Source organism: Apaloderma vittatum, unplaced genomic scaffold (assembly GCF_000703405.1).
Source record: "Apaloderma vittatum isolate BGI_N311 unplaced genomic scaffold, ASM70340v1 scaffold1692, whole genome shotgun sequence".
NCBI classification, from domain to species: Eukaryota; Metazoa; Chordata; class Aves; order Trogoniformes; family Trogonidae; genus Apaloderma; species Apaloderma vittatum.
This window is the reverse complement of record NW_009705043.1, coordinates 1-15,559: the sequence shown is the minus strand read 5'-3', so window position 1 is coordinate 15,559 and position 15,559 is coordinate 1. Positions and strand designations below refer to the sequence as shown.

General features: G+C 40.3%; 1 protein-coding gene across 1 annotated transcript in view; it reads right to left on the bottom strand.

The window, feature by feature from the left end:
• LOC104270775 (ribosomal protein S6 kinase delta-1-like) overlaps window positions 1-10,408 on the bottom strand; it is a gene marked incomplete at its 5' end in the record, with an annotated part of 43,911 nt that extends 33,503 nt beyond the window's left edge. The window contains 2 exon segments of the mRNA XM_009865236.1: window positions 5,857-5,977; window positions 10,373-10,408. Of these exon segments, the coding sequence (XP_009863538.1) occupies window positions 5,857-5,977; window positions 10,373-10,408 (157 nt within the window).
• Between the last annotated feature and the right edge of the window lie 5,151 nt (window positions 10,409-15,559).

The following is a 15,559-nucleotide window of genomic DNA, read 5'->3' as shown; positions in this document are numbered from 1 at the left end:
GGGAGGTGATTGAGTCACCATCCCTGGAGGTCTTTAAGAGAAGGGTAGATGTTGTGCTGAGGGACATGGTTTAGTGGTGTTGATAGGGCTAGGAAAAGGTTGGACTTGATCTTGAAGGTCTCTTCCAAGCAAAAATATTCTATGATTCTCGAGACCCACCGGGCACCAGGCAGGACAAGCCAGAACCAGCACTGCCAGGCTGACCAGCACACGTGAACTGCTTGTCCAGGCAGCCGCAACCCTCATGGGTGCGAGCTGAGCCTGCCCGGCCCTTGGCAGCACCACAGGACGTGCTCTCTTCTTAATCATCATCTCAGGGACTTTGCAGAAATATAATTACATTTGCAATCCCCTTCCCTCTAAAATTTAGCTGATATTAGCCACGGGAGTTAGAGCTTTCTAACAGCACAATTACATTAAGCCTTGTTTTCTTAAGATGTTGAGCTAAAAAAAATAAAATATGTGTTTGAACAGGGCTGCTGAAACATTAGTCACAGTCACATTTCCCAGCTCAACAGCATCATAATACACTCTCAGGACAACTACTTACAGAACTAGAATAGGACATTGGAGGAAGGAAGAACATCAATTCAGCACTGGTTTGTTCAGACTCCCTGGCATTTTGCTGGCAGTTTCATCTGCAGCCAACCCTGCCTTAACTCCATCCCCCTCTCCCTTTTTTCATACGTCCCAGCAATCTTGTATTGCTCAACACTTTCATTATCAGTCTTCTCAAGCAGATGTTCAAAGGTGCACAGATAGCCAGCTGACTCAGCAAATATTTCTATCAGGAAGGCTTCTTACAATTAAATCGTCATTTCTTCCACTATTCTTTACATCCCTCAGAAGACACACCTTTCTGGCTCACTGCTAGCAAGTTATCAATAACTGGAGGGTTTTCTGTTTCTTTTTGTTGAGGGAGAATAGCAGTCCTGTATACTAGAGTACATTTCTGCTGCTGTTAGATAAAAGACATGCTGAGTACAGATTTTGGTTAAAACGTCACATATAGCCAACATATGCAAATACTTAAAGTGTCCAAACAAAAAAAGTAGAATGAAAATATTGATTAAATTATGTTGATGCATATTAGGGTAGGAGAGTAATCACTTCCCAGATATAGGTATCATAGCTGCTGCATAGTTATTCACAGAATTTTTAACAGCTGGATCTGTTAGGATATTTTAGATTCCCATGCTCGAGTTCATTACGTTTTCTCCATAAGACAGGTGGAAAAGGCCCAAGTGTGCAAGCAGAGAAAAAGTGAAATGATTTCTTTTTCCCCACACAAAACAAGTTTCATGCCTTGATGTAAGCAGCTCTATTGTAGTGGCATAAAAATGCATCCACTGGCACCCTACAGTTATCAAAAGTCATGGTGGGAAACACACAACACAGTTGAGTTCTGCAGATGTGGCAAGCCTGTGGCTGCATGAAACATGAGGCACACCACGACCCACTCGTTTCTAAATACATCTCAGTTCTCCACACCATTTCCTGAAAGCTCCAAATGCTGAACTTGAGATTCTGCTCAGGTTTCATTCTCCTACTACAAGTAAGTTCGATTGTCAGAATAACAAAGGCTCACTTTGTAAAGTGTAATCTGAGCAAGACAATACATATACATTATTCAGAGTACACATATTAAAAAAAACTAATCGGCAACTTGCTAGCAACAGCTGGCAATGCTAATTAGTACCTAGTTTAAAAGTTGCAACAAGTGGGACATCACCACAGGGAAGAAAAACCCCAGAAACAGTCCCTTAAAGCAGCTTGGAAAAAAACAGATCTTAATACAGATGGACCTTGCTGCTCATGACTAACTGAACGAGTCTGAAAATAAATTTGTCAAAAACTCAAAATCTACTAAGATTACAGTTTTCCTCTAGTACAAAAAAATACTAGGACTGATCTGAAGACAAATGCTTTTAATTAAAATAAAACACACAGCAGTTATTACATACAGAGGTGAGATGGAAGGATACACAGTAAAATTTTGTGCTTTAAGCAGAAAAGTATTTCTTAAATTTAAGAGAAAGTCAGACATCTCTGTTCCTTTCTGCTATCTACCAATCATGTAAAATTTATTTTTACATTACCTCCTCTTTCTTGTATTGTTCTGTGGCTCAGTTTCATTCAAACATAGTGGGGTTTAGTTTAGTTTTAATTTCAGAAAGCTTTTTTGTAAATAATGACAGTGATTATTTCTGTAGATTTCCTTTTCTTACAATGTACATTGCAGTCACTTTTGTTCACCGAATACAACAGAAGAAGGATGCCTTTCAGAAGGGATGTCACTCAATTCTTCCCTTGATTAGAGGACTAGAGTAAAACCAGCTAATTTGCATTTCTGGCAATTTAAAATTATTTAAGATATTACAAGGCCATACTCTCTTTCACACTGATTTTCTTTTCTTTTTTACCCCTCTCTTTTTTCCCTTATGAATAGCTACCGTATCTTCTACCAGAAATTAAATTATGGTTTGCAAATACTGGCTTTGCAAATAATTTGTCCAGTGAGCACTCTACTCTGTAAATCAGATATAAAATCATCTCAGGATGAAAGTAATACTACATTTTCTATTTAACCACTACAGCACACGTTCTGGCATAGCACTGAAACTTACTCAACCTCATAAATAAACAAAAAAATAAAATTGCATGAAAGTTGGATACAATGTAACTGAGGTGAAAGACATTTATACTGGGAGTTTTACACAGCTCCGAGCAGAAAAGTAAGAAATCTGCATCAAAGTTCAACTTCCTTGCCTCTCACGTAGCTGGTCCCCACAACAGGGGGTAAGCCAGCAGTTCCCCCAAAGCTGTAGGGGCAGACTGGACTCGGGTTATAACTTCAACTTGCTCCAGGTATATAGTCTTTAAAGCACCTCAGTGCCATTGAAAACGAACGAGAAGCAGCAAAAAAAAAAAATCAAAAGTCTGTGACAGTATTTGGTCCTCAAACATCAAAAGGAAACAATTTGTGCTTTCCAGGCTGAGGTTTTGCCTCCAGGGGAGTTTCATCCCTTTCCCCTGGCACTCAGGGCAAAAACAGGCCAGCAAATACCGCTACAGAACCTTAACTCGGGGGCAGCGCTGCCACACGAAGTGGGGGGAAAAAGGCTGACTGACTCAGCAACCTCAGGTTTGGCACTTTTCAGACTGATAGGCTTGACTATCCCAAAGTCATAGTAAACACTCAAAAACCCACGCCAAAAAGCATAGCACACCAAAAAGTCACAATACAAGGAAAAAAACGCCACAAAACAACAACAAATCCTAACAATGCAGAGGAAAAAAAGGCACCAAAAAATGCTAAAGTGAAAAAAATGCAAAAAAAAAAAAAAAGCTTATGCTAAACACATGTAAAATGCTAAAAATGCTTTTGCACATGTATGGCATGTAGTCAACACATGCCAAAACCATCAAAAGCATACTGGATGCTAAAATCGTGATACGGGGATAAAAAAATGTAAAAGCATGCAAGAGGTATCTGCCAAAAAATGGAAAACAAACACTGGATGCTAAAACAGGCTACTGTGCAACCCAGGAAAAATGTAGGAAAATACGTAATAGCCACATGTCCAATGCTGCTAAAATTGCTAAAAATGCTACACGCAAAAAACCTGCAAAAAACAGCACTAGGTACATGCCAAAACAGATCAAACGCTGTCTGGATGATAAAATGTGCACAACACACGGTAAAAAACGTGCAAAGTAATGTATCACAATAAGCATAGAAAATAAGCACAATGCATCGAAAACACAAAAGCGCGTACTGCATGCATGCCAAGAAAGCCAGACATGCTGAACACTGAAAATGTTGAAACAGTATGGAAAAACCCACAAAAAACCACATGGCAACAGGATGGGGAAAAAAAAATACACCAAAAAAAAAAACCCAACCAACCCCACCCTATGATAGATGCTAAAAACACTTAAAAGCATGTTACAGATGCACACCAGAAAAATGCTGTAAGTGTGCTGCCCATTTAAAATCCCACTAAAACATCTTAGAGACGCTATGGCAATGGAAAACACCACCACAGCAGTGCCTCAGAAACAAGCAAAAAACATCGAAAAAGAAGGGCCAAACTCCATGCCAAAATCCATGGGGAGGGAAATAAAAAAAATAAAGTGCATGGGAGATGGATGCTAAAAAACGCCAAATGTGCTGGATGCTTAAAACACTGCTGCAGCAATGCTTTAGGAAGAAAAACCTACACCAAAACCATGTCCAAAATCCACATCAGAAACCTTGCCAAAAAAGAGAGCACGTGGTAGATGCATTCAAAAAAAACTACAAACAGGCTAGACACTAAACACCATTCAAGGGGCATACAAAAACTATAAATACAGGCTGGATGCTAAAAAAATAAAATAATAATTAAAAAAAACTACACCCACGCACAAAACAACCCACCACCACACTAAAACAACTTGTAAAGACCATGCAAAAGCCTTAATAACCCTAGAACACCTTAGACACTGAAAAGCCCCAAAACACCTTAGAAACTGAAAATTTTGCCAAAACCTACATCAAAAAAGAGCACATGGTAGACTCATGCCAGAAAAAAAGTGCCAAACACATGTTGGAATCTTAAAAACACATTAAAATGTCCAATAATTGCACATGGTAGATGTAAGCCAAAAAAAAAAAAACAAAAACAAATATACTAGATGCACAAAAAATGCTAAGTAACTTAAAAGCCTGTAGAAACTCAGGCAGCATATGCACACAAAAAAAAGAAAAATAAACAAACAAACAAATCAATCCTGGCCAGAAAAAATGCTGTGGCAACAATCCTCAGAACTTAACCAAAACCACACCTAAAAATGCCCCCAAAACACACCAGAAACCTCATCAAAAAAAGAGCACATGGCAGATGCATGCCAAAAAACGCCCAAAATGCTGGACACTAAACACCACACACGGTCCATAGAAAGAAACATGAACATAGGATGGGTGCTAAAAAGAAAAAAAAGTAAATTTAAAAAAAAAAAAACCCACATGAAAACACATGAAATGCCTTAGTAACCCAAAAACTGCTTTAGAAAGTCAAAAGCAAACCCAAAAAAAGAGCACGTGGTAGATGCACGCAAACAAATAACAAATATCTGTTGGGACACCTAAAAGAAAAAACGATCAAATGCTTGCCAAAGAAGCTCAAAAGCATGTGGTAAAGGCACACTGAAAAGCACCAAACCCATGCTGTGGTAGTTGGAGCTCTCTGTGGGGTCACACCACTCCAAGTCCACCTATAGCTCATTTATAATCATAGACTCACAGAAAGGCCTAGGCTGGAAGGGACCTTAGAGATCATTTTAATCCAGCCTCCCTGCCACCGTAATGATATATCCATCAGGACTAAGTTAAGAGCTTCAGTCTCTAAGACCTAGTTACTTTTTGCCATGGATTTTTCACAGAGAGTCACAATATTCTTACAGGTTTTTTTCAGTGAAATAAAACTGATCTCCAAAGCCTAGCTACATAAAAATTGATAACTACAATCAAATTCCTAAAATAAAAAATTCTTCACTGCAACAACCACCTTGATACTTTACTATATAGCTTAATGCTCCAGAAAAGTGGGCGTGTACGTTGTAAAGATACAGAACCTAGGCACCGATACTTCAGCGAATCTCCAACATGGAAGCAAGGACATAACCACCCCTCTTAAAAATAAAAGCATCGAGTTATGATACCAGCACACTTCCATGTAAGACATAAGAAACCAAAAAGTTGAGTAGCAAAGGCACGCAAAAGAAGAATTCCATACAGCTGCAAAACAAGATGTATTTATAGATATTGAGTTGTCAACAAATTTCTGCAAGTCAGGAACAAATAATGCTTACCAAATACTATCGCTTTGGCAAATGGTGGGAAAAGCTCTGTATGCCTGCATAGGTTTTTATGAATTTGCCAGAGATCTTTGTGCAGTTTCTTAAAGTCACTGTATCTCTTCCAAACGACTATCTGAAGCAAAGAAACCGTAGAGGAGAGAAATATTAGTGAGGTTCACTCTTTGCATTACATCAAATCACAAACACACTTTTTCAAGCAAATCACACCACTACTTTCAGCAAATACATTTAACAAAAACATAAAATCTGAACTGCTGACTGTAACAACCATGAAAAAATGGTCTTTATCCAATCCCAACCCCCATTTTTGGCTAAAAAGAATACCGTGCATTAAAAAAAACATTAAGTAAAAGCTGAAAGAAGGAAACAGAAAGAGCAAAGGCAGAACTGTTTCAGTCACACTGAAATCCAGAGGTACACAGGGAACCAGCAAGAGAGCAAAAACTGCTGAATAGTAGCGTCACGCTATCCAGCGCTCAGCAGCGTGCTGCACCTGGCACAGCTGCAGGTACGGGGAAGAGCCACAACCACAAAAGGGAAAATGAGGGAAGAGGAATCCACATGAGTAAGGGATTCTTAAGGACAGCACGTTAAGCACTTAGGGCTACAAACGAGCTCGTAATTTGTCTGTGTAAAATGCTGATCGGGTGTAAATGCAAGCCCATATTTTAAATGGTTTATTACTAATAATCCTGGTCAAAAACTGAGAATGTTCCCTCTGTAGCCTAGACAAAGTCTCCAGCTTCACGAATGCAAAGAGAACACTGGTTCATTGCACCAGCTTTTCCTGATCCATCCTTTCTGGAAAGTAGTAGTCATCTCCCCGTCAGCTATCTGCCTCACCCTTCTCCCATTCCCTTCTTTTTATTCTTTCCATTCTAGGAAGGAGGAGAACTCAGTAGGAAAATCAGGCCAGGGGTGGAACTGAGCAACAAAATTTACACTTAATTGCTAATAGGTTTGCTATCAGCATGAACAAAAAAAAGAACAAACATAGTCATTTTATATCTTGGCCTCATTTTTGGTCAGACTCACTAAGCCACCACAATAAACTTCAACACTAATATAAAGTGATTAAAGTAGAACAGAGGAAAAAGAGGAAAACTGCAATGCATTCAGCAGATGACACTACTGTTCGATCAGTCAAACGTCTCAATTAGCTTAATACAACTAATCACAACTTTAAAAAAATCCAAATACTTCTGACTAATTTAAGAGGCTTCCTTCTCAGGAGCAACCATAATCAAAAAAAGACTTTTGAAGCAAACCAGATTTAGAGCTAGGTAAAAGGTTTCATTTTACAGGGCCTTGTTGTTGTTCCTGTTGTTTTGTTGGGGTGTTAGAGGTCTTCTCTTTATTTTTTTTTAAACACTAATGTCAGAGGCCTTCTACATTTCAGCAGATGCAAATCCCACCTACAGAACAATGCAGATATAAGGTAACAGTAGGTACACAAAGCCTTAATATAGCAACGTTTTATCTACCATATAAACCTAGCTACACTGACACTGGCAGCCCTGATTCAGTCCCACCTACTGTGCGCACTTGCCCAGGACTCAATTGCAACTGATATTTGGTGGAATTCAGCCAACAAGGGAAGAAAAATCAGAATATTTCAAGGAGGCCAACTAGTCATTTTGCTATCAGAGAAACAATAATTTTTCAATGTTGTGCTTCCATCTCTAATCCAATACTCAGAAAGTGGATGAATAGCACTTCTGGAACAGTGTGCATATATAATTTAGAATTGCTTAAGTTAGTGAGGTCTTGAAACAGTAAGTTACTGTATTGTCAGCACTCGGAGAAAATGCGAAAAGCTGATAGAAAATAAAAGGATGACACTCTGTTCCACTAAAAAGGTATGATTTTTTTACTGCTGATCTCCTAGTAGCCAAGAGTAAAAAAAATAAATACCTGAAAGTAGCTTGCAAAGCAAAAGCAGTCAAGATCATCCTAAAACCTTTCACAAGTTCATAGAAATCATGCCCTTGCATGCACATGGCTCAGCAGAGATAGTAAAGTTCCCACTCTAACACACTCACTACAAATCAGACTTGGAGGAAGGACACATTGTACTTTGAGGCCCAACGAAGCACAGCAAGGATATTGTAAAACATATGTTAGACTTGTAATGCAATAAGGTGCCTGTCACAGCTAGAGCCAGTGGATCTCTGTTAACTCATGCAACTCATCTGTTCCACAAAGAACAACCCTTTCTTCTCCACGAATGAATAAGAGAAAAAAAAGCAAGCCTAGCCTAGCTACAACTGCCTCACATGCCATGCTATCAATCACTATCAATCCCCAGAAGCGAGGAAACAGAAGTCCCGTAGCCTTTCTGCATCCTCACTCCTCCACACACAGCTTAACGTTAACTTCTTGCGCTCTTTTGAGGAAACCCTTACAAAACTATCCTTCTTCCTGCCTCGGCAACAACAGGGCAGTTAAAAGAGGTAACAGAAACTGCAAAGTAGACTTGAGGTCACAGCGCACAGCCCTACGTACAGCTGTACATACGTAATATACATCTGTACATCACAGCAGTGACGTTAAAAGAGACTTCTGAACGAGTCGGCAGGCACCTATCAAAGTGGTCCTACATCGGTGTGGGGAGGGGGTTGCATAAGACAGGTCGTGGAGCAGCAGGGTGGTTGTGCGCACAAAATGTTGTGTGCTGAATTTCTAGTTGAGCATTCTGGAAAACTGAGGTAAATTTATTTCCAGTGGGAACAGGTTAGGAGCATATTTTTCTTTCAAAGGCTGCCCACAATTCTTTTTCTATCATAAGAAGCCAGTATACCAGAAAAGCTCCCAATGTGTATGGTTTTCTGACCACAATCCACCCTCTTGGCAACTACTATCTAAGATACTCATTTTAATCATAGAATTCTTTAACTAAGTACTTTCAGATGCTTGCTTGTAACAGAATCACACCACACCTAACATGCTGTCACATGCACAATAATTAAATTTGTACAATGAAGAGTGGAAAAGGGCAATCATCAACAAGTTCATAGCATATTTATGTCTTCCTGTGGACTAGAGTTTATGGAATCCTGCATGGCTAACCTACAGCCACAGATCAAAGCAACAACCAAAGCAATGACTTAAAAAAAAAAAACAGCTTTGCTATTGTTTCAAAACTATTTAACATATATTCATGCAATTCTCTAGCTGGAAGACACTTACAACATATTTTTCTGATGAATGGATCATCAACAGCTGCTATAAAGTGTTTTTCCCCACAAATGAAGATTAAAGTAATGGTAGAATGTGCTCATGAATAGGTTCAAATCAGGAGTCTCCCTGGAAAAGGTGAACATCAAGCCACACACTACAGTAATTCAATTCTAAAACTAGATCCTTGATCACTGTTGATTCTAGTAGGCTATTTTAATTTCATAGAGATCAAAAAAAACAATGTAAAAAGCATGTATGCTTATTTTTGTCTGATTCTCAAGATTTCAAAGAAGGATGCAACAAAGGGATGTTAAGTGTATTAGCTAATTCTCACCTCTGACAAGCCACTAATCAGTAACTCATGTTTGACCACACAGAGATGCAATGAATTCATTTATGGGCTCTTCTTTCATCAACTATCCAGGTTCTCCTTAACTGTAGTAAGAGACTGTACCAGAAATTGAAGACATGCATACGTTACACAATGTCTGAAAAGCCACAACATTGTGGTTTTGAAGGAAGATTTTGCAAGTACATTGTATAATACTATCAATGTCAAGTCATTAGTACAGAAGAAACCAAGGGGGGAAAAAAAGGTTTTTAATATTTAAAAAAAAAAAAAAAGGAAAACCACCACACACGTGATGTCTTTTTTTTGTCTCAACACAACAGTTCCTGCCAGTCTTTTGAGGCACTCAAGAGGCCCAAGAACACAGTAGACCCTTACTCAGAATCTTTTTGGAAAAGGCAAGACGTAAGCAATTTTAAAGTTTTATTGAAGCATATCACAGGAAAATACTTGAGAAGCCTCAGAGCAAGAGTCATAATATATAACTTGCAGTCCAATCTCTCTTAACTACTCTTATCCTCCTTCGTTTTCTCTCTTCACTAATAGACAGTAATGATGTAGGCTTTTCAGTGAAGTATTAGTTAAAGAAGTAAAGAGTACCTACAGCTGAGACCTAAGACTTGGATTGTGGACTGATCTCTAATTTTACCAGTAGGAGTTAAGTAACCATCAATTTGCCAATTCCAGCCCTGAGAAAAGAGCCTGCAAAGTTATCAAAGCAGATTTGTCATCAAAAGACACTTTGCTCCCTAAGACTTTGTTTCGAGCCAGCACTCATCACTGAAGGCAGAATTGCAACATTACACTAACTACTGTTTTCAACCATGACAGCTAAAGTTAAAGACAAACAGAAACATACAAAAAGCTCTTTGCTTAACTACAATGATAAAACACTCAGAAATTGCTAAATTACATCAAAGATGCTTCAAAAGGCATAGCGTGATACACAAAGACATTTGCACAAGTTTAAACTGTTACCTCCTGGACATCCTCTGGATTTTTTCTTGAAACGATCTGAAAAGCAGAACAACAAAAAAAACCCTGTAAGTTCTTGGATTTTCAGTTTGGAAGTTTAAGAGTAACATACAATGATTTGTTGCTGAAGAGAAGAACCCAGAAAAGGCAAACAGCTGCACATTCCTCACACTCAGAAATGTTTTAATTCAGGTTTAGAGAAGTCTAATATCCAAATACCACACAGGGAGTTATTTCAGCAGCCAAGTCACTCACTGTCATTAGAAATACAGGCGTACATCCTAGGCAAAATGGCACAGAACGCATCTCGCAAAACAAAGCTAAGGGGAGCCCATCCCCCATCACCTTTCCAGTCTCTTCCTATTAATTCATATTAGGACCACATAACTCGCAATAAGCGGAGCTAATTAAAGCTACTTGGCTTAATAGAAGCTGCACACAACCTCACTGGGAACATGAGGCTTTGCATCTACTAAAACAGGGTTTCTCCTTTACTCACAACCACCAATGCGCGCACACGTCTGACTCTATCCTTCTGTATCTGTTTCTCCTTAAACACTCTTTGCCTAATAAATTATAAATTACTTTGTCCAGAGGAAAACTGCAGTGAAAACAAGGCTTGGCTACACACCATAAAGCCGCCTGTATTTTGTCAGGGTATTTTTCTTTAAATAAATATTGATTGTAAAAGCCTTTGTAATCCAAGTTCTGTATTGGTCTTACAAACAGCAGTAAGAGCATATCCACACAAACAAACAAATCAAGTAAAGGCATCTTTAATCCATAACTGCAATCATCTTGTGCAAGTCAGTATATCCTTCATTCTAACTCAGCCAAAGCTGTTTAACAAAAACAATTAGCGCACTGTTAGCTAAAGCAAACTTGAGGCATTCTCAATCCAAACCAAGACTATCCACAGGGTGACACACCCTGGAATAATTAACGCCGTGAATAGGTGATGCACGTAAGGAAGCACAAACACACTGCGCTGCCTGCACCCCAGAGACTAAGGCAGCGTCCCGCTGTACCCAAAGCACCACGCAGCTGTGGCTCTGGGATGGAAGTCACTGAATCTACGCTTTTCCTCTTGCTAAGTGACAATAACATGCCCCTCATGCTCCCCACAAAGTAGGTCTCTTCCTCCCTTTCATTTCTCAGGAATCCTTCCCAAAGCCTCGTAGATTCCGTAAACATCAGTTTACAACACAACCCAGCTACTGCAAATCTTTCACGTATTCTGGAGGAGAGAAGATAGAACAGAAAAGCGTTACCTTCTCTAGCAATTTCCCAAAAGACCTAGAACATTTTCCTTCACAAGTTCTTTCTCTCACCTTGCACATCCAAGTCCTCTTGTTCCAGCGCAGTCTACATCGACAAAACCTTCCCCAACTTTTACTCACTCTTGAGTAATCTAACATTTGGCAGCTTTACCAAATTTTAACCTTGGCAGCTGTTGCTCCCTCAGTCGCTACCAGCCAGTTCATACATACAACTGGTGAAATATTTCTAACCTTCTTTCCTAATAGCTGGCGTGCTTGATGTAAAGAGCCTGTAGAGCTGGGGGAAGAAGATTCACAGCCATGGCTACACACGGCAGAAGAACACCAAAGGGCACACGCCAACTGCTCTGCTTTGCAGTTCACCTTTAGTTAAAGCCTTGCAACAGTTCTGGCAGCTAGGTAAAGTTACCAGATGGGCAGAAGGAGACCCAGAGAGATGAGTAATTACCCAGCCAGTTAGTAAGAATCTGGAATAAAACCCAGAGGCCCTGTTTCACACTTGTTCTAATGTTACATCGCCTTCTCTATCTACCAGCCATGCCAACTTTAAGTCAATATGTAATAATTCATGTGTTGTCCTACTTTGTTCTTCATACTCTTTTCTGAAGGTCGACCTTAGAAGAGGTCTACCCCTTCAATCCAACCTACAATCAACCTAGAGACTTGGCAGAGATGATCCAATCCCCCACACTTTCAGTGCAGTTTTTTAATACTCCCACAAAGATCAATGCAGTCAGCTCCTTCTGCAAACCTGCAACACAAGCAACTTCATCCTATTTTTAAAAAGATTGTTAGGATATCCATCAATGAGCTAAGCACTACAGAATTATCACATTAGGCTCTGAAAACAGAGATCCTACAAGGATCCATCAAACAAAGTATTTCAGATTATCCTATTCCTTGTCTGACCTGCAGATATTCAACATAACTCACTAGAATTTTAATTACCATTAATAATTGCAATCTTCTAAATTATCTGAACTTTCATTAGCAGCCTGTACTTTCAGACTTCATTAAAGAAGACTCCTTGTATCACAGCAAGTTGCTGATATCTCTTTCTGGTTTTTAACCTGTAACTCATTTAATGTTATCTGCACTTAGAATTATTTCACAATTTACAAGTAAACAAAAGATGTATTCTCTGCTATACAAACAAAACCTTTAAGAAAAAGACGCCACAAGGACAGACCACATTAGTACTCAGAAAAGACTGCATGGGTAGTTGTGTCTTTGGGTCAGATGTTTAGGACACACTAAACAAATGCTTTCTCATCAGTGATTATTAATCTATCATTATATTGGAACAGAAAGTCCTTTGAACTCTGTTTCACTGAGAGGAATAAGAAATCTCCACTAGCATGTACAGAGTACCCCAGATCTCGGCCAGTAAGGTATTCAACACAACAGGGAGATCCACCTCACTTTTCTCCTGGCAGTCCCCGAAAGGTGCTGAGCATCAGATCAGCAAATACAGCTGTAGTGCTGTGATACCTGCCACTAAGCCAGATCAGGAACAGGAGAGAGGAACAGGAGGAAAGAAAAAGAGTAGGTAACAGATATGTACACTGAAATATTTTAAAATCGTTTTGTTCAGTATCTAACTCCCCACACCCTCACTTCAAGTACTACATAACAGATTACCACATAGAGCCCTACTGAAACAAAAGTTATTTATAACTCTACGTTTGTGAACCCAACACATCCTTTGCTGCATAAAAGAGAATTTTTTTTTTTTTTTACTTTGAGGATTTTAGATATCAAAACACGCTGAAAAACTAATGAGCTCTGGCCAGCTCAGTTTAATTTGGACAGCTCACAGACTGATCAGCTCCTCGCTCTGTACCAGATCGTGCGCAGCCGGCACACCGTCTGATTCTCAACAGTCTTGCTTGGAAAAGCACCAGGGCATCTACAACTTACAGGACGTGGAGAATAGAGTGACACTCCTTGCTAGTCAGCCACAACTTGCTTTTGAACAATTATGCAAAAACCATAATAGCACAGAGCATTTTATCAAGAACAAAGTCCCTTGAGTAAAATAAGCAGAAGTCTTGGCTCACTCCTATTACTCCCTGTCCCAGTTTGAGGTAAAAAAAAAAACAATTCTGTTCAGTGATTTTTACTTTCCAGTTCAGTGTCTTCTAAAAGGCTGCACTTTCTGAAGTCAGCAGCACCTTTTCGCAGACACTGTGTGCTACTGGCAGTGATAACACCTGATGTTTATGGTTACAGCCTGGGACTGGGATGCAGAAAGGCTCTTGCTGATACTTTTTCCTGCAGTGCCCAAGGCCACTGCTGGCTCTTGTGTGCCACGCTGGGGGTGCCGAGTAGTGAGAGGGGTCACAAGGAAGTAAAAGGTTGCACCTCCAGTGGGTAACAGACAGGACAGGTGACCAACAAGAGCATTCCCTTCATATATGTCATATTTAGTAAAAATTGAGCGATCACGTAACTTTCAGCCCTTCTTCTTTCCTCTTTTCTGCAACAGCCGGCACTGAGGGAAGACTTCGCCCAATCTCCTGCTTTTGATCCAGATCCCGAGTACCCGAATCCAGCTCCCTGTATCCAGCTCCTGCCACTGCTGAGCCTGGGGCTTCCCCAGTGCCTCCTGCTTTGCAGCATCACTGGGGATTGATCTCAGGGAGAGGGGGATCAGGTTCGATATCAGGCTTATATATAGCTGTATATAGGTCTTTGTTTTTATCATTTCACTATTATTTCCATTATTGTTTCATTAAAGCTGTTCTAGTTTTTCTCTCCTAACCCATAAGTCTCCCTGCCTCATTTCCTTTTCCTTCCCATTTTAGGGTGAGGAAAAGGGGGTTAGAGAGCATCTGTCCGTGTTTAGTGGCCAGCCTAGCCCTAACCTGTGACACCTCCTATTGCACCAACACAACCTATTAAAACACAGCCTTAGCCCATCATGAGCTGCCACTGTTTTCCTCCTTACCTCTATCTCAGTAAAAGCTTTTTAGATAAAAACATCAGAGGGAAAACACTTTCTTCTTTTTTTCCCCCCTCCTAACAAATACTACATTTTATTGGGCTAAAAAAGAGTGTTTCAGTTTGGTAGACTTATATACATATATGTGACAAAAAAAGGAATTAAAAAAAAAAAAATTTTTTCACAAGTCACACAAAGTGATCATAGTCAAACAACCTGAGTGCTACAACAGATATACAAACAGTGGGAATGATGCATAGTTGTACATTGCTCTCACGGGCAGAATGCCTACAGCTGTGTAACTACAAGATCACAGGTCGTTTAAATAGACTGTCCCTCTGTGACACTTTCTGATGCTCCTAATACATCCCACCACACCTGTGACCTGAACTCCCCTTCCTCTTGCACCTATCTCCACATATGTAGTTACTCCCTTCCCTTTTCAGCTTAAATAACAAAGCAGAGGAGAAAAGAAAAAAATTTCCCTAGGACAACAGAAGGGGGTTTCAGCAAAACCAGCACCAAGCCAGCTCGCCCAATACGCAGTTATCTGCTCCAGCTTTCCTCCTTCTCCTGCTAGGCCTCTCCTATTCCCCCAGCCCCTCTTCTGCCAAACAGGCTGAGCTCTCGCCACAGGCGCACCCCTTAAGGAAGGGGCTGCCCAACACCCTCCAGCTCTCGACAGCTCTGCGCTTCCAGGGCGGGCGTGTTGAACCCACACGCTCTGCTCCCTCATCCTTCCCCCCAGAGCCCACTGCGCTGCGGGGCAGACGGAAAGCCGGAGCCATTCAATCGCTACAACCCCAGAGATCTGTGGAAGGGAAAAAGGAAAAATAGAAAGCGAAAGGCAGAGCTGTTTGGTGGAAGGCTCTTCTCCTACACCCTGCAACGTACAGGGCAGGAACGGACAGCGAGCTGCAGGGCGCGTCTGAGGCAACGACGGCGTTTCGTGAAGCGGCAAGTTCG